Source organism: Nicotiana tabacum, chromosome 5, assembly GCF_000715075.1.
Source record: "Nicotiana tabacum cultivar K326 chromosome 5, ASM71507v2, whole genome shotgun sequence".
NCBI classification, from domain to species: Eukaryota; Viridiplantae; Streptophyta; class Magnoliopsida; order Solanales; family Solanaceae; genus Nicotiana; species Nicotiana tabacum.
In genome coordinates, this window is record NC_134084.1 from 90,896,477 (window position 1) to 90,915,491 (window position 19,015).

The 19,015-nt window shown below is 31.4% G+C and overlaps 1 protein-coding gene across 1 annotated transcript; it reads left to right on the forward strand.

Moving 5' to 3' along the window:
- The first annotated feature begins 17,050 nt into the window (after window positions 1-17,050).
- On the forward strand, window positions 17,051-18,596 carry LOC107807632 (two-component response regulator ARR9). The gene is made up of 4 exons (XM_016632054.2): window positions 17,051-17,508; window positions 17,612-17,760; window positions 17,856-17,926; window positions 18,031-18,596. Exons 1-4 carry the CDS (start codon window positions 17,403-17,405, stop codon window positions 18,335-18,337), a joined length of 633 nt encoding a protein of 210 aa, XP_016487540.1. The 5' UTR covers window positions 17,051-17,402; the 3' UTR covers window positions 18,338-18,596.
- The last annotated feature ends 419 nt before the right edge of the window (window positions 18,597-19,015 follow it).

Genomic DNA, 19,015 nt, shown 5'->3' on the forward strand with positions numbered 1-19,015 from the left:
GGGAAATATCGTTCGTCTTTATTATTTTTTAAAAATATTTTTCACATTGGATAAAATAGTTGTTTAAGTTATTTTCCTAATATATAGAAATTATTATTTAATTATTTTCCTAATTTATAAATGATCAGTTAATTATTTTGCCTGATATTTAGGAGTTTGACATGAAAAATTATATTATTGATTCGAATTTTCTCAATTCCCTTCCGTTTTAGGAGTCTTCACTTATCACTCCATTTTTTAGACTTACGAGTATTTTTTAAGTTTATCAGTATTACTTTTATGTATAAATTTTTGTTCCGGGTGTCCTTGTTACCCTTTTTCTTTGAGAAAATCTCACTTTATATCCATTAAACCCAAACTATTTACCCTTAATTATCCAAACCCAAACTATTTACCCTTAAATACCTATGCAATCAATACTATTTGCCCGTCCCACATGATTTCTTGATATCGGATCCAAGTCACATTAGGAAGATCTGTGATTTGGCTTATCAAATTAACCATCTCGGTTATGGTAGCGATTTGTGTATATATACACAGAATAAATAATATCTCCTATGACTAGGATTTAAATATGAATAAAAGCGACAATACTTGCATATAAGACCAAAAGGCTCTAATAAATATTACTATTGCTTACATCAATTAATACTACTATTTGTTAATAACATTTACTTGAACTGCTAAATATTAATTATCACTTATTATCTATAAAATTATTTACGAACAACATTTAAACAAGAAAGGAAGGTGAAACGACCTATATTACTCCTCTTTTTTCTCTCTATATTGAATGTTTTTTTGTGTTTTATGTTATTCATATAGATCAATTTCACTTAATTATACAATTATTTTCTTTTTACTTTTTCTGTATGTATGTACGTCTTATATTACATATTTGTTCTTTTTATTTTTTATATAATGTGTGTATCTCCATTGTTGAGCTTGAAGCTCCAGGATTTAATTTTTTTTTGAAAATTTATTGTTTGATTCGTTGTGGGTGGTATAAAATATTGCTTGTAGTATCTTCGAGTAAGCTTCTCAAGTCTAAATTTTTATGTGTATTTGAATATCCACCATTGTCGGGCTTGAAGCTCAATTTTATTTTTGAAGATTTCTTGTTTGATTCAAAGTAGGTGCTATTAAATATTGCTTATAGTACCTTCTTGAAGTTCATAGTGAAATTTGATAGCATTTGGAGCTGATTTGAGGTGATTGAGATCGAAATTTTCAGCTGAAAATGGAAGAACACAGCTATCCAATAGTATACCGCTACGGTATACAATATGTTGTAGGAGTATATAGATATACTGCAACAGTATACTATTATAGTTTACAATATACTGCAACGGTATATTGTAATAATCGAAGAAAAACACAGTTACTTAATAGTATACCGCTACAGTATACTAATATACTATAGGAGTATATAGTTATACTACAACAGTATACCATTATAGTATACAAATATATTGTTATGGTATACTGTAATAATATGCAAGATATTGTAACAATATGCTGTAATAGTATACAATATACTATAATAGTATACTTATTACCCGTAAATTCACTTGCCTTTTCCCTTTTAATTTGTTTTAAGCTTTTACCTAGCGTGAGTGGCAAATTGAAAATGCAAAAAAAAAAATATTGTATGTTATATAATGTAACGGTATACTCTTACAATTAGATCCTTTTAGATTTTTTTTTTTAAATTTTTTATAAACAACTGATATTATTTCAGTTTAATAATTGAATTAAACTTTTTTTTAACTCTTTGCGTACAATTGTATACCGTGTTGGTATAACTATATACTATACTGGTATCAAATGTTATTTAATATTTTTTTTGGTTGTATTAGCTACATTTAATTGGTACATAATTTGATTTTTCTTTAGTAATAATATAAAAAAAATAGTGAAAATAGTAAATGAAATTAGATTATGAAGAGAAAAGGAATATAAAAAAAAAGAAGTTAAATGAAATTAGAATAGTAAAAAAGTAAAAAATAAGAAGAAAACAAGAAAAAAGAAAAGGAGAAAAGAAAAAGAAAAGAAAAGAAGCATAGAAATAAAAAAAAATTGGAGAATAAAGAGAAAATTCCCCACAAAACCTACTATGGGTAGGAAATGTAATTAGTTTATGGATAGAGAAATAAATGGGTAGACAAGGGTAAATAGTTTTGTTTTTGTGGGTAACTGTGTCAAAACCAGAAAATCTCACTTTATACCCATTAAACCCAAACTATTTACCCTTAAATATCCAAACCTAAACCATTTACTTTTCCTACCTATGCAACCAATACTATTTACCCGTCCCACATGATTTCTTGATATCGGATCCAAGTCACATTAGGAAGATCTGTGATTTGGCTTATCAAATTAACCATCTCGGTTATGGTAGCGATTTGTGTATATATACACAGAATAAATAATATCTCCTATGACTAGGATTTAAATAGGAATAAAAGCGACAATACTTGCATATAAGACCAAAAGGCTCTAATAAATATTACTATTACTTACATCAATTAATACTACTATTTGTTAATAACATTTACTTCTAAATACAACAATATTAATTATCATTTATTATCTATAAAATTATTTACGAACAACATTTAAACAAGAAAGGAAGGTGAAACGACCTATATTACTCCTCTTTTTTTCTCTATATTGAATGCTTTTTTGTGTTTTATGTTATTCATATAGATCAATTTCACTTAATTATACAATTATTTTCTTTTTACTTTTTCTGTATGTATGTACGTCTTATATTACATATTTGTTCTTTTTATTTTTTATATAATGTGTGTATGAAGACCCACCATTGTTAAGCTTGAAGCTCCAGAATTTTTTTATTTTTTTTTTTGAAAATTTATTGTTTGATTCGTTGTGGGTGGTATAAAATATTGCTTATAGTATCTTCGAGTAAGCTTCTCAGGTCTAAATTTTTATGTGTATTTGAATATCCACCATTGTTGAGCTTGAAGCTCAATTTTATTTTTGAAGATTTCTTGTTTGATTCAAAGTGGGTGCTGTTAAATATTGCTTATAGTACCTTCTTGAAGTTCATAGTGAAATTTGATAGCATTTGGAGCTGATTTGAGGTGATTGAGATCGAAATTTTCAGCTGAAAATGGAAGAACACAGCTATCCAATAGTATACCGCTACGGTATACAATATGTTGTAGGAGTATATAGATATACTGCAACAGTATACTATTATAGTTTACAATATACTGCAACGGTATATTGTAATAATCGAAGAAAAACACTATTACCTAATAGTATACCGCTACAGTATACTAATATACTATAGGAGTATATAGTTATACTACAAAGTATACCATTATAGTATACAAATATATTGTTATGGTATACTGTAATAATATGCAAGATATTGTAACAATATGCTGTAATAGTATACAATATACTATAATAGTATACTTATTACCCGTAAATTCACTTGCCTTTTCCCTTTTAATTTGTTTTAAGCTTTTACCTAGCGTGAGCGACAAATTGAAAATGCAAAAATAAATAAATTATTGTATGTTATATAATGTAACGGTATACTCTTACAATTAGATCCTTTTAGATTTTTTTTAAATTTTTATTAACAACTGATATTATTTCAGTTTAATAATTGAATTAAACTTTTTTTAACTCTTTGCGTACAATTGTATACCGTGTTGGTATAACTATATACTATACTGGTATCAAATGTTATTTAATATTTTTTTGGTTGTATTAGCTACATTTAATTGGTACATAATTTGATTTTTCTTTAGTAATAATATAAAAAAAGAATAATAAAAAATAGTGAAAATAGTAAATGAAATTAGATTATGAAGAGAAAAAGAATATAAAAAAAAAGAAGTTAAATGAACTTAGAATAGGAAAAAGGAAAAAAATAAGAAGAAAACAAGAAAAAAGAAAAGGAGAAAAGAAAAAGAAAAGAAAAGAAGCATAGAAATAAAAAAGAATTGGAGAACAAAGAGAAAATTCCCCACAAAACCTACTATAGATAGGAAATGTAATTAGTTTATGGGTAGAAAAACAAATAGATAGACAAGGATAAATAGTTTTGTTTTTGTGGGCAAATGTGTCAAGACCCCTTTTTCTTTCACACTTTTAGGAATGCTTACGAGTAACAAAGTTTTTAGTTTAAGTAGATCTTTCATTTTTCATAACTCCTTTTCTTCGTATATTTGTAATTTGAGTATACAAAACAAGCAATAATAATTTATTCTTTTTCTAATATGTTGGAGATAATTCATGTATTATTTCTTAGTAATTAATTAAACAAAACAATCTGTATTATACTTGTAGACGATTGAATTTTATTTGAGTTTAAGTCCATTAAATTATTTAGACCACATGATAAATTCAAAATAAATTTTCATAAAACACTATCTTTTAGTGGTAATTAGCTATCTGTAGATAACATTTGCTATATTACGGATTGTAGATATGTTTTCTGTTGTTATAAGATGTATTACAGCTGGATATATTATTGTATTCGACTGTATTCACGGCGTGAAACAGGGGATTACACTGTTTTTAAATGGAAAGTGAATCAATTAACATAATAGACTCCTAATATAACTCAACAAACTCAATTATAACACACAAATTTTGTATTTCCGGTTATAAAAAAGATTCTCAACCGAAAAATACCCCCAAAAACATAGCAATCTTGAGAGAAATTATATAATATATCTGAATACATAAATTATATTAATTAAAAAAACATATGAATACATTCATGGAATATAGCGAGACAGTGAATACAATGAAATACATAGAATGCAGCGAGATACATTGAAATACAATAAAAAAGACAATGAGTACAATGAAATACATAAAATACAGCGAGATATATTGAAATACAATGAAAAAAAGACAATGAATACAATGAAATATATGAAAATACAACGAGATACATTCAAAATTATTAACAGAAAATTCAAGTTGCTCAGCCCCCAACTCCGTCGTCTTTGTTCAAGAACAACCCTAATGTCGTCTCGTTGAAGCAACATCAATATCCAGTCCTTGCTCGTCGTCACTGTTGCCTCCGATTGCCGACGATTAGCATATAATTACAAGCAAAATAACGGAGGTTTTTATTGATCTGATATGTTGCATCAGAAAATGTGGCACGCCACTGGCCGTGAAATCGCCCGTCACTATGGTGTTGACGCCGCCCAATTTCTCCTTATTGAAAGCGGCAGCTCGGGTCCATTCAAAAATGGTGAAGAAAATGTTAGAGATAAATATGATAGAGGCAAAGAGAAGAAGAAGGGTATGTGGGGGCTGATTAAGGCATTGAGTTGCAGTGGTGGTGCCTCCTACAAGGCACCATCAGTTGTCAAAGGCCTCCATTGGTTGCATTTCACTTGTCTAATATGGAAAAAAAAAGATCGTTCAAGATTAATTTCATTGCCAATGTCAAATACAACCCAATTTTTGATTTATACATAATCATCTAGCATTAGTCGGAGAGAGAGGGGATAATAGATATGGGGAAGGGGATAGGAGAAATTTGAGGGAATATGAGAGAGAAAAATAATACAAAGCTTATTTTATGGCTTAAGGGTAGGAGGTAATCATAAATAAATATTTGGTTATAAAAAATCAAAAAGTAGCTATGGAATATAATTTTTTAAAAGGGTATTTATTTAATATAAATAAGGTATTAACCTTTGTTATAGGAGGTAACTATTCCTATAAAGAATATAATTTTAAAGAAACTTTCAACCTAGGAAAGATTGAAGAGCGGCTAAGGCTTGGCGACACACGGATTCATCAATTTTTCAATTAACAATTGATTCAATGTGCGAGCTTGAATTGAAATTGATTGTAATATTTTTTAGTTCTCATACATTTAATGCGATGTGTTTCTTTTCATCTAAGGAGTAGTTTTTCCTTATTTAACTCTTGTTTAATTATTTGATGTTGATGGAGCTTTGAATTGAATTGTAATGTTATTTATTGTTTTATTTTAATAGAAAGAGGAATAGTTTGGTGAATATATAGTATTCTATTATTTGATTTAAGTTAGCATTCTTCTGAATAACAGTGAGAATTGTTTAAATTATTAATTGAACCAAGATAGGAAAATATTCGTAACGATTTTTCCTTGAGACCCCTCCTGTCAATGCTTTCTTGCATCTATTCATACGATTTTCCATTAGGTTATTTTCTAGAGATTAAGTTCATTTTAACTTTGGGGATAATCCAATCAAGCTAGTGTTTTCACAAAAAGAATTCAAAATGAAAAAGTAAATACACACAACAGATATTTGGTAACATTTAACTATATATATATATATATATAATTTTTGTTATCGGTAAAGAAAATTCGGATAAACTCCTACGCCCCTAGCTCCGCCCATGATAATAACCTAAGCTAAAAGAGACCATAAATTGGTTTGTGGATCCAGAAAACATGGGAATGTCCGTGAAACATTTGGTGGGGTCAAAGGGGATGATGAAAAATAGGTAGAGGAAACATGCAAGGTTCCTCAAGGGGTGGACACAATCTGCTGGAATCTATCTGTTGTAGTATTCATAATACTCTGCTTGTCCTAAAAATCAAAGGATAGTGGCCTAGAAAGGTCCTGCTCTAACCCACCACCCACCTTTATAACCCCACCCTATCCTTTTTTTTTTGAATTCCAATTCGGTGTCCGGTATTCGCATGAAAGTTCGACTATATTCGGATTTGCCCCGCACAGGGCCCCATTCGGGAGGAAGCGGTCCCAACCAAGAATTTTTCCATAAACTCGAGACCTCTAGTTAAGGGCAGAACAGTTTCATCCACTGTACCACATCCTTTGGTGGTAACCCCACCCGATCTAGAGAAAGCACTAGAAATTTAAAAAAAATTCTACATATGTATATACATTTCATCTTTTTGTTTTGGAAAAGGACTCGTTAATCTTCACCAGTATTGCCCTAGCTGTTTGGTTTGTTTAGTGACAAGTAATGTTATTTTCTTTTCTTTCTTTTTGGGATTCGAGATTGCTTTTTCTTCAAAGCGTAGTACATGGTTGCAGCGGCTAAGCCACGTACAATAAATTGAATATTCTTCGTCGAAAAAACATATTACTATGTATAAAAACTTATACCGTATATATATCTATATATCAAAATATATATCAAACACCCTGAATAAAATTACAGACAATTTGCACGATACTAACGTTCTCCTTGTCTATAACATGAATTTGTTGTTTGGTTGAAAGGAAAACAATCAAGGAATACGAGTGACCTTTTGAGTCTCACTACTAGAAATTCGGTAAATACCGATCAACTTTGGTCAATTATGGCCAATTACCAATTAAAACGCGAAGAAATATGCTTGGACGGTATTTTGATGGTCGTTTTAATATACCGACCAAAGCTGGTCGAAAATTACCGACCAACGTTGGTTGGTCAATTAAATTCAAAAAAAAAAATTGCAAAAAAAAAAACCGAAAATCAAAGTTTGTCGGTATTTTAATTATGTAATCAAAGGGGTCTGTACTGTGGCAGGATACTATTCTACCACTAGACCATTGGTGCATTTTGTTTTAAGATTGTCTTATTTTTTATTTATACTCTCTAATTGTATTTTCGCACGAAAATAACCGACCAAAGTTGGTCGATTTTATTAAAAAATAAAATTACCGACCAAAGTTGGTGGGTTTTTTAAAATGACCGGCCGAATTTACCGACCAAAGTTGGTCGGTTTTTTTAATATTAATTTTTATTTATTTTAATTGCAAAAACCGACCAAAGTTAGTCGATTTCTTGAAAAATAAATTTCGCGGGACTCAAAAATAATTTTTCGCATTTCTGCGCCAAAGAAAACCGACCAAAGTTGGTTGGTTTCGTCAAAAAAAAATTAAAAATTCAAATATTTTGAAAAACCGACCAACTTTGATCGGTTTTGGCCGGTTTTTTGACCCACCAAAGTTGATGGTTTTTGCCGAATTTCTAGCAGTGTTTATGCAGTTTCTTTGAAATGGTAATCAATTGCAGTATAATAAAATACTTCACACGTCTCTCATTTTCAATATGAGATTAGTTATATGCACATTTTTCATGCCTAAAAGCTTGTTAGTTCTCCTCATTAACCAACCACATCAGCTCGCTCTCCACTGTGAACGTCAATGAGACAGCTTGTACACTGAGTCGGGGAATCTTTTATTAGTAGCTACAAACAGCAATAACTGTTGTACGTTACATGTGGGCTTTCTGGCAGGATGTCTTTCTGATTCTAACTGGTAGCTCACAAATAATATTCCCTCCGATTTTAAATGCTCCTATTAATAAGAAATAAATTTTACTTTTAAATAATGTGCACTTATTACTTTTTTCATATTTATCTTTACTATTTAATTAGGATAGTATTAATTTAATCATATATCTCTGTAATTAAATCTATTAAATAATTTTTTAAAGCGTGCGCAAAAACATTAAAAGGTAAATAATATGAATCGGTGAGAATATTTTTTTTGGTTTCTCCTTTTACGTTTTTACTTTTTCTCAGCACTAGAAAGTATTTTACAGTGGCTTTTTATAAAAGATCTTAGTGCAATGGACATTCTTAAGCTTAATTTTAGCATTCAATTGACTTCTCATTTTAAAAAAAAATCACTGTCAATGGTTTTCATCACTGTTAGAAATTAAGTGGCTGTAATCTCGACAGCTATAGGATTTCATATTTTGAAGAATCTTATGTGGGTCCATATCATATTTTGCTATATTGAATTTTTCTTTTTGCACGAGCAAATCCCTTTTCTTCGAATGGTCAAAAGTCAATACTATTTTTTTTGGTCCGTTCTAAAAAGAATGACCCCTTTCTAAATTTGGTAATAATTTAGCTTAAACTTACAATTCTACCCTTAATGAGAAGCTTTTATAACCACACAATTACTGTATGCCCTTTTTTGACTTGTTTAAAACCACAAATTTTAAAAGTCTTCATTTTTTCTTAAACTTCGTGTCCAATCAAACAAGTTCACATAAATTGAAACGGATGGAGCATCTTTTACTTGGCCTTGGTGCACCCAATATCTATTTATCCTATAGCAGTTGTATCACCTTATTTATTATAAACCAAAATTATTTTAAAATGTTATTTTCTATAGCTACTTTTTATATTTTATAGCAAAATAAGTATTTATGGTATATACTACTATTGATGCATGAAATACGCTATTTATGTTTTTCATCTCTCTTATACAGCTGGACATGCCTATTTTAAAGGTGATTTATCATTACTGTATTCATGAATACATGCGCGTACAGTTGGACTGCCCTGATTTTAGGCGTTTTTTACTGATGTATTCATGAATACAGCAGCGCGGATACATGTGAATTCATGCGCGTACAACTAGACTACCCTGATTTTAGGCATTTTTTGCTATTGTATTCATGAATACATGGCACAAATACATGCGTGTACGACTGGACTACCCTGATTTTAGTCGTTTTTTATTGTTGTATTCGTGAATACAGCAGCACAAATACATGTGAATACATGCGTATACAGCTGGACTACCCTGATTTTAGGCGCTTTTTGTTGTTGTATTCATGAATACATAGCGTAAATACATGCGTGTACAGTTGTACTGTCCGGATTTTAGGCGCTTTTTGCTGCTATATTCATGAATACAACAACGCGAATATATGTGCGTACAGCTGGACTGCCCTAATTTTAGGCGCTTTTTACTGTTGTATTCATAAATACATAAGCGCGAATACATGTGAATACATGCGCGTACAGCTGGACTACCCCGATTTTAGGCGCTTTTTGCTGTTGTATTCATGAATACAGTAGTGCGAATACAACGAATACAATACAGTAACAATTGAATAGTGGCTATATGAAGTAATTATGTATATGATAGAATTAGGAAATTAAAAGCCACTAAACAATAGTGATTTCTAAAAATTCGTCTTAATTTTTTGTAGTACTTAGACTTATCTCATTAAGGAATCTGAATAACCAGGACTTATAGTTCAAATTCTCTCACAATATTCACAATTTCACAAAAAAATTCTAATATAGAAAGCCATATGAGGAAACAAAGGAGACATAATGACAATGAACATAATATTTTTTTAATGATACGAACGCTAAGTTGAATAATATTAATTATTACAAAAAGATATAGTTTAAAGAACTCCGGTGATACTTAGGTAAAATTGAGTGATTTTTTTGTTATGAAAAATAACTTGATAACTTTACTGTAACAAAATAAAAGTTGAGAAATCAACGTAAATTTAATTTCTTCTATTACGAGAAATAACTTAATGACTTTAATGTAATAAAATTAAATTGAGTAATTACCAATGAAATTTATCCAACTTAAAAAGGAATATACTATAAACCTTACTTGGTCTTTTAGTCTATCTCAACTAGAGCCCTTCAAAATAGGCTTGGCCCGTGATGCCAGCCCAACCCAGTCCGCTATTTGAGTAGGGTTGGACTGGAATTTTTTTAGCCTATTTAAAACTGAGGTTTATAAGCTCGGCCCAAGTCAGCCGTTGGCTCTTGAAGCTTGATCGAGGCTGGGCCTGGGCTGGCCGGTGGGCCAAAAATTAATTAAATTTTAATTAATTAACTATTTAATATTTTAAAAAATAAAAACTAAAAAATTATTAACTATAATCCTCATTCCCCAACTCTAGATTTCTTATTTACCTTTCCATATCAACTAGAATTTAGATTTTTGACATGCATGTAATTTAACAAAATTAATTTTTCTTTATTAATTAATAACGAACTCGAAAAGTTTTAGGTGGCTAATAATAATTTTTTTTCAAAAGAAAATATTATTTTAAGTGGTCAATGATAAGTTTGGATTACTTTAATATATTATTAATATTTAGACTGCTCTTCAACATAGAAAAAGATCAATTTTAAGTACACAAAAAAAAAATTGACCACTAGCAAGTTTCAGGAATTTTAAAAATTTTATGGACTATAATGATGAAATCAACAAATGATGTTAATCCTAAATTAAAATACCTCAACATATAAACTTATTGAAGCAATCCCTGAATTTGAGGAAAACGAAAGAAAAGTATTAAAAAAATATTCATGTAACTTTAAAAAAGAAGAGCTAGAGATATGGAGAATTTGCATTTCAATTACGAGATTACTCGTCAAATATCAAGCTTTTTGTACGCTCTAAGCAAAAAGAAGGTTATATGATTAATCGATTATGTCACGAAAAAATTACTTAAGAATTTAAAGAAATTCTTTTTTCTAAAAAAAATTGAAGGGTCAGCCCGTCCTAGCCCGCGATCTTCTTTAGACCGGGTTGGGCTGACCATTTTAAGGCTCATTCATATGGCGGGCCGGTCCGTCCTAGCCCGCCAAATTCAAAAGCCCACGAGACTTAGGATGGGTTGGCTCGTTTTGGCAGCTCTAACCTCAACTAATGGATTTCCCACAACTATAAGGCAATAAATTGGGTAGAAATGGCGTGGGATAGCCATTGTTTAAGCTGGTATTTACTTTTTATCCAGCATTTTTAATGTTTAGCAATAGTAGTCACTAGTCTATTAAAATTAATATGAAAAGACTATGTTACCCTTTCTTCTATCTCTTTTCCCAAATGGAAATGCAGTGTATTTATATTGTTTCATTTTCGCATCTAAGGTGCGCAATCGTGTATTCGGAACCTCACCTTCACCCATTGGTAAGGAAGGTCAACGAGAGCACCAAATGGTACGAACTTCTATTAATGCTACTGAGTGTTAAATGCCCTTGGTTATAGTTCTTGTTGATAAGCTAAACAAGCATGAAAAACATAAGGGAACGATTACAAAAGCAAAAGGAGAATGGGGAGAGGTTCGAGATTTTAAAAAAAGATTAAGATATGACGTTGTGGAAATAAGAAAAAGAGTGATGAGTAAACAGGAAATGCAATTCCTTCCCAGAAGTTAAGATCATGTAGTTTTGAAGTCCTAAAGTTAAATTCAAAAGTTAAGGCATGATCCTGAACTTAGAGTTTCAAGTTCAAAAGCTAAGGAAATGTAGTCTTGAAGTCCTAAAGTTAAGTTCAATAGTTAAGGACACAAGTTCAAAAGTTAAGGATGTCACACCCTTTTTTTTAACCAAACTTCACCAACCCTCTTAAATAAATAAAAAGATTTAGTAAAGCTTAAAAAGGGTTTTCAATTAGAAAGTGACAAAATTTGTTTAAAAAGAAATAACTCAGAGTCGCCACCTAACATTTGATTTCGGTGTGTCAGGTTATCGTTTTTATAAAAATATATTTTCCTTTCAAAATACTTGAGACTCCAAAACTAAATCTGCACCAGAGATTCGGGTAAGGGGGTTCATTTGACTCGGGGAGAAGGTGTTAGGCACTCCCCAAGTCCCGTGAAAATCACGGTTGCGTACATGATCAAGTTGACTTTTTAGGATATTCGAATTAAGGTAAAAACACAGAAACGGGAAAATAAACACACAAGAGGCTCGAGGTCGTTCCCACCTAATAAAAGAAGAAATAAAAATAAAAATGAAAATAAAATACTACGAGTTCTACTTTAGGTCTCCAAATACAAGTACTTCGGGACATTCCCCGGAATAAAATATATGCAAGTCCTTCGGGACATTCCCCAGATAAATTTAACTAAGGGAATGACCTCTCGCCTCGAAGCTAACAAAATCCTAAAGCTTGCCTACCCAAGTGTAGTCGGCCTAAAACATGCTCCTAAAGGGCCATATAGCAAAATAAACAAACGAATAAAAGAAAATTTTAAATCATGCTCATTTTCTAAACTGTTGATTTTATTTGTTAAACTGAGCCCAATCTTAAAGCATGCCAACAAATAAAACCACTAGCGAGCTCAGCCTTGTCCCGATTCCCTGGCCCAACAATCATTCAAGATGTCCAACAAAGCATCAAGAGCACAAAGAATACGAGAAGAAATAAAGCGAAATGAGGGATCAAAATATGATAAGAGCCTCTTAAGATTCTAATTACTGATTATTCTTACTTCTCAGCTCAAAGAACTATATTTCAAAAGAACACTCAGACTAATCGCAGTACATCTGACGATTCTACCAAGACAAATAGCAAATGGCAAAACCAAGTTGAACTCATGGTTCTTTGTGATCGAGAATTTTGAACACATGCCGATAGATTAAGCTGCTAACATTTATAATCAGCAATCCTACAAGAATGCAATTTGAAATCAATGCAAAACAAATCTAAGCAAAGTAGCTTGTCCCTAACGAGGTTTAAGCATTATAGTTTTCTAAATGTGAAGTTTCTCATTTAGGAGATTAATGTACCAAAGGTTAGACTTCTGAAAATGATAACTTTGGTTTCAAAAGCACCCTTTTACCAGACATTAAACCTTGCGGAGCCAATTTATGTCCTGCTGCTATCCAAAATGTTTAAGAGACTCCTCGAACAATTATTAAGTAGCAAATGTGATCATGTCCTTAATAGGAACCCTAATTATGCACAAGACCGTTTTTGTTTCCTTTTATGATCATATAAACAGTAATTCTTAAACAAATTGATTCATCAAAAATTATGGAGGCAAGCAGAACAAGGATCGGATCCAACAAAGTAATCACAGGCTACTCAAGTGTCGATTCAAGTAAACACGCTAATTTTCGTGCTTAGATACGTGACAAAGGATCATTGGGCTCTAAGAAAACTTTGAACGACAATCCCGACACTCCTTTTCAAGTTCGAGCTCAACTAAACGAGCAAAACTATTCAACAGTGCTTTTGGTACATGGTCTTTAAAACATGGATACAAACTTGAAAATGAAACCAAACGTATCAATTTAAATATCCAAGTAGATTTCAACACGACTAATCTATATATTCATTCCTCCCCGATCTCGATTTCAAACCAGCATACAAGACACTAATTGAATTTGCAAACGACACGCATCACTGATCCATAAGTTACACAACAAACAAAGTTCAGAAACTCAAAAAGATCGAGCTAAGCCAACAACGAACTTAACTTCAAAAACAGAAATATAATTTATATCAAAGTAAAACAGAGTATCAATTCCAAATAAGGCGCGGCTAAACAGACTCTTTAACATATTGCAAACTAACTAGGCTCTTATCATTTTTTCAATCACACTACTAATGAGAGCGAAAAGGAAAGAAATGAACCTGTTTGAGCCAAAATTCCTTTAGTAATAGCAGGATAAATCGGTGAGTACAATCTCTTGTGCGAAGGTCGAACACAAAAAAAACAGCAACACGAACGAATAGAGGCGGCGAACACGAACAAAAAACTCGAACGCTGAACTCGACCTCGGCTCAATCAGTCTCCATCGTTGAACAAAAACTCAAAGAAAACTATGAACTAATTCTTATGTTTTTTTTCGAAACAGAAATAAGAAACCGTACGATTTTGATTTTTTTTTGTGGAATCCGAACAAAGATCTCTGAAGCCTAAAACCTTAGTTCTTCTCCCCCTTCCTTTTCCAAAATCCCCCTATTTATAGGAACCCTAGAAACTTCTATTCTTCTTCTCCAAGAAAAATCCGAAAAACCTCCCCAAAAATCTGAAAATCCTCATAATATTTCCATAAGACCAAAAATCGGGAAAATGGAAGGCGTGGATGTTTTCACTCACATCCAACCGCTCCCATTTATCCGAGATTTGCTCAAGAAAACCAAAGCGCGTGAGGGAGAAGGCGGATTCGATTTGGGTGAAATCATTAGCAAATATCCTGAGTTTGTTTTCATCGCTACGTGGAAGAAGGAAAAGAGATGATGGGGGGACCAGTGGGACTGGTGAACTCGCCGGGTTTGGTGAATTTTCCGGCGAGTTGGTGTGGGACGCGACAGAGGCTAAAGATGGGGGGCGCCGGTTTGATTAGGGGTGTTTAGGTTTAGGGTTGGGTAAAATTAGGTTTTTATACCAAGGCGGGGATAGATCTTAGCCGTGGGATTGAAGGGGATGGAGGGCTAGGATTTAGAGGGGAGTGGGGCGGGTCTGGACGGGCATTGCGCGGGTCGGGCAGACGGGGCAAAGGAGGAGATTGGGTTGCCCAAATTTGGGCCTTGTCTTAGCCGAAATTGGGCCGAAATTTGGGACTTTTAACCCCCTTTTTAAGTCCATAAACAAATAAAGCTTTGAACCTTTCTTTTAAATAAAATTAATTGTGATTAATATATCATACTATGGACTATATATATATTTTATATATCTATGTTATGTAAAAACAAAGGTAAAAATCATAGTAAAACAAAATATATTGCTATAAAAATATTAATTACCTTAACCAAATAGAAATAAGGTAAAACATGAAACTATATATATATATATATTATTTTTTGTATTTTTCAAGAATTATACTAAAAATAAAAATATAAAGACCATGACAAACTATAAAGACCATGACAAACTTTAAAACTGTGCGAGTCAAAAATTACATGTCCACAAAGGACAGACAGTTCTTAACTTACAGTTACAAGTTCTAAAGTTAAGGACATGCATTCCTTAACTTACAGTTACAAGTTCAAAAGTTAAGGACAGACAATCCTTAACTTACAGTTACAAGTTCAAAAGTTAAGGACAATAGGTCCTTAACTTTGATTTCCAAGTTCAGAAGTTAAGGACAGACAGTCCTTAACTTATAGTTACACGTTCAAAAATTAAGGATAAGCAGTCCTTAACTTACAGTGACAAGTTCAAAAGTTAAGGACGCTTATGTAGCCTTGAAGTCCTGAACTTAGAGTTCCAAGTTCAAAAGTTAAGGACATGTAGTCGTGGACTTAGAATTTCAAGTTCAAAAGTTAAGGACATGTAGTCCTTAACTTAGAGTTTCAAGTTCAAAAGTTAAGGACATGTAGTCCTGAAATCCTGAAGTTAAGGACATGAACAGAAGAGTATTTTCGTTCGGGCAGTTAAAATTTATTAAAGCAGTGGCTAAAAACTAAAAATATTTTAAACGGTGACTTAAAAGTAAATACATATATTATTAGTAGTCAACCGTGCGCTTCCCCATAAATTGGAGTTATGTTAAGTTACCAAATCTCCATGTTCAAAACAACAAATTTGTACTTGCATATGTTATCTCTCCTCAATAAAAATGCAGTGGTACTATATCAGCTAACTAATGAAGCATTAAATAAAGAACAATTAATGGAAGTAAACGAAATCAAATGCGATTCAGCTTTATGGGATTATTAAATAGTAGCGTAAGTGCGAAATTAAAAAATTAATTAGCAACAGTTTCTGGTAGTAGTATTTATTGAGCATTAGATGGTGAATGAGTTGATAATAAAAACATCAACACATGAATAACAGCGGATCAGAATATATGCTAATGGGGATATATCGTATTGAAAACTTAGCCACTAGATGTGTACGCACTAAAGTTTTAGTTAATTTAATTTTACTTTTTTATTGGTCTTGAGTTGAACCATATATTTATTTATAGTTACCTCAAAAGTAAAATTATTATATAAATATTTTAACTATACCACTACTTATAATTAAACTCTTTATTCTAATATTTAAATGTTGTTTTTAAGTTTCCCACTAGATATTCAGTTTTCATATAAGAAAGCACTTCTTATTGGGATTATTTTTGGGGTTCGAACCTAAAATTTCTAATTAAGATTGAAGAGATTTATATATTTAGAAGCTACATAAAAAATATTATAAATTATAATAATTATTATTTAAAAAATATACTATAAAATAACGGTTAAATAGCAATTTGTTTTATTCTCGAAATCTTCACACATTCGTATAAATTGACAGAAAACTGTACAATAAAAGACTGAAATATTTTGCATATTTGCACCACCTACCACCTGCTCAAGATACGGTAATCGCACAAGATTTCACACCAGGAAAAAAGTATCACTACTGACATCACCTGTATCTTTTGGGTGGATTTTGTGGGTCCAACATCGTACACACACACCCACCCTGCTCCCTCCTCCTTCCAAAACAGCCGACCCCTACCTTCCTTTTTTTCCTTTCTAATCCTCAAAACTTTTCTTCTCTATAATATTTATAGTAAGTGTAGCTATATGTATTTTTCTTCAACCTCCAAGAATCATTATCTTCTTCAACCAATACAATATTAAGTAGCCAACCCCCATGTTCTAGATTGGTAAAAATATTGATTTCTTTTATATTATTTTCCTTTTTTTTATTAGACTTGCCCATTGCTTGCCTTATAATTCAAAATCAGCTTAGAAATTTGGAAAGATTTGGTCAGATCTTGCTTTGTGAGTTGTGGAGATTTTGTTGCGTTTTTTACTTCTTTACAAAGCTAAACTCATCACCATTTTAAAGTAAGCCAAAAAACAAGAACCCCATCAAAAAAAAAAAGCCAACTTTTTTTTCTTCTCATATTTCAAAGATCTGTTTTTTAATTTTGAAAAATTGGAACAATGGGAATGGCAGAAGCAGAGTCTCAGTTTCATGTTTTAGCTGTTGATGATAGCATAATAGACAGGAAACTCGTTGAAAGGCTATTAAAAACTTCATCTTGTCAAGGTACTTTCTTCATTTTAATTTATTGAAGTGTATTTAATTTATGGTTTATTTTGTTTTGGTACTGATTTTTTTGTTGTTGGTATTTTGTGTTTTGTTTATGCAGTTACTACTGTTGATTCTGGAAGTAAAGCTTTAGAATTTTTGGGTTTACAAGAAGATGGCAACAATCATCAAGAAGCTGAAATCAATCTTATTATCACAGATTACTGTATGCCTGGGATGACAGGCTATGATTTGCTCAAAAAAATTAAGGTATTTTTTCTTGCAAATTTCAGTTTAAAACCCAATTTTAACTTTGTATTTAGATCTTGTGTTTACTTAATCTTAAAGTTTTTTTTCTATGACAGGAATCTTCATCTCTGAGAAACATACCTGTAGTGATTATGTCATCTGAAAATGTTCCTTCAAGAATCAATAGGTGAGAAATGAGAAAATTTTAATCTCTTTTGGAGTAAAAAATAAATAAATTTTATCTTCCTGTATGTTGATGGAAAAATAATTTATTTTTGTATTAATTTACAGATGTTTAGAAGGAGGGGCAGAAGAATTTTTCTTGAAGCCAGTAAGATTATCAGATGTTAATAAACTTAGACCTCATATGATGAAAACCAGAAGTAAAAGCCAGCAACAAGAAGCTGAGAAAATTGTGACACAAGAAAAAATAGAAATTGCATCAGAAGAAGTACCACAAACAGAGTCAAATACAGAACAAAATCAACAGCAGAAATTACAAGCCAATAATAATAACAAGAGGAAGGCCATAGAAGAGAATCTATCACTAGACAGAACAAGACCAAGATACAGTATTAATGGCCTTACCGCTGTCTGATCTAATGATGCATATATTATTTTTACTTTTTCTCCACAAATATAGCAAGTAATTCTGATATTAATATTTAGGTTACTTCTTTTTTGGTTTCTGTTATAACGTTCTTTAATTACCAACTTACATAGCTTGAATACGAGATTAAGCGACATGGAAAATTATTTCAGCCAATTTTGTTTTCCTAATATAAGAGGGGTACAACATATTCTCTCTTGCTTCTTGTAAATAGACAGATATATAACATACAAGTGTTTTTTCATTGAACATGTTAATTTTCAGTTCAAGTATGGTTTGTTTGTTTTTTAATTCCAATTATATACACGAATAATGTCAAAAAGAACTTTCACATATCAATTGCTCACAAGAATTCGTATTAACTTTGACTAGGGGCAAACGGACGGGTCGGATGTATAACTTAAAAAACGGGTAAATTATTCGATCCGACTCATATTTAATATAGATAAAAAACGGGTTATTCGGAGGATAATATGGATATCCATATTATCATTGACTTCCTGAATAGGATCATTTTTGGGAGAATTTTTATTCTTCCAAACTTGAGGAATCTCTAATTTGAGTCTTTACAGATGTAAAAGTTAACCCATTAGTTATCCATCTGATTATCTATTTTCTAAGTAGATAATATGATTTTTATCTATATTGGACCTGTTACTAAAAATT

Bases quoted from the DNA above. Each gene is read 5' to 3' on its own strand.
- LOC107807632 (XM_016632054.2), top strand. From the start codon at position 17,403: ATGGGAATGGCAGAAGCAGAGTCTCAGTTTCATGTTTTAGCTGTTGAT. The intron at 17,509-17,611 runs GTACTTTCTTCA...TTGTTTATGCAG, and splicing joins AAAAACTTCATCTTGTCAAG to TTACTACTGTTGATTCTGGA. The intron at 17,927-18,030 runs GTGAGAAATGAG...ATTAATTTACAG, and splicing joins GTTCCTTCAAGAATCAATAG to ATGTTTAGAAGGAGGGGCAG.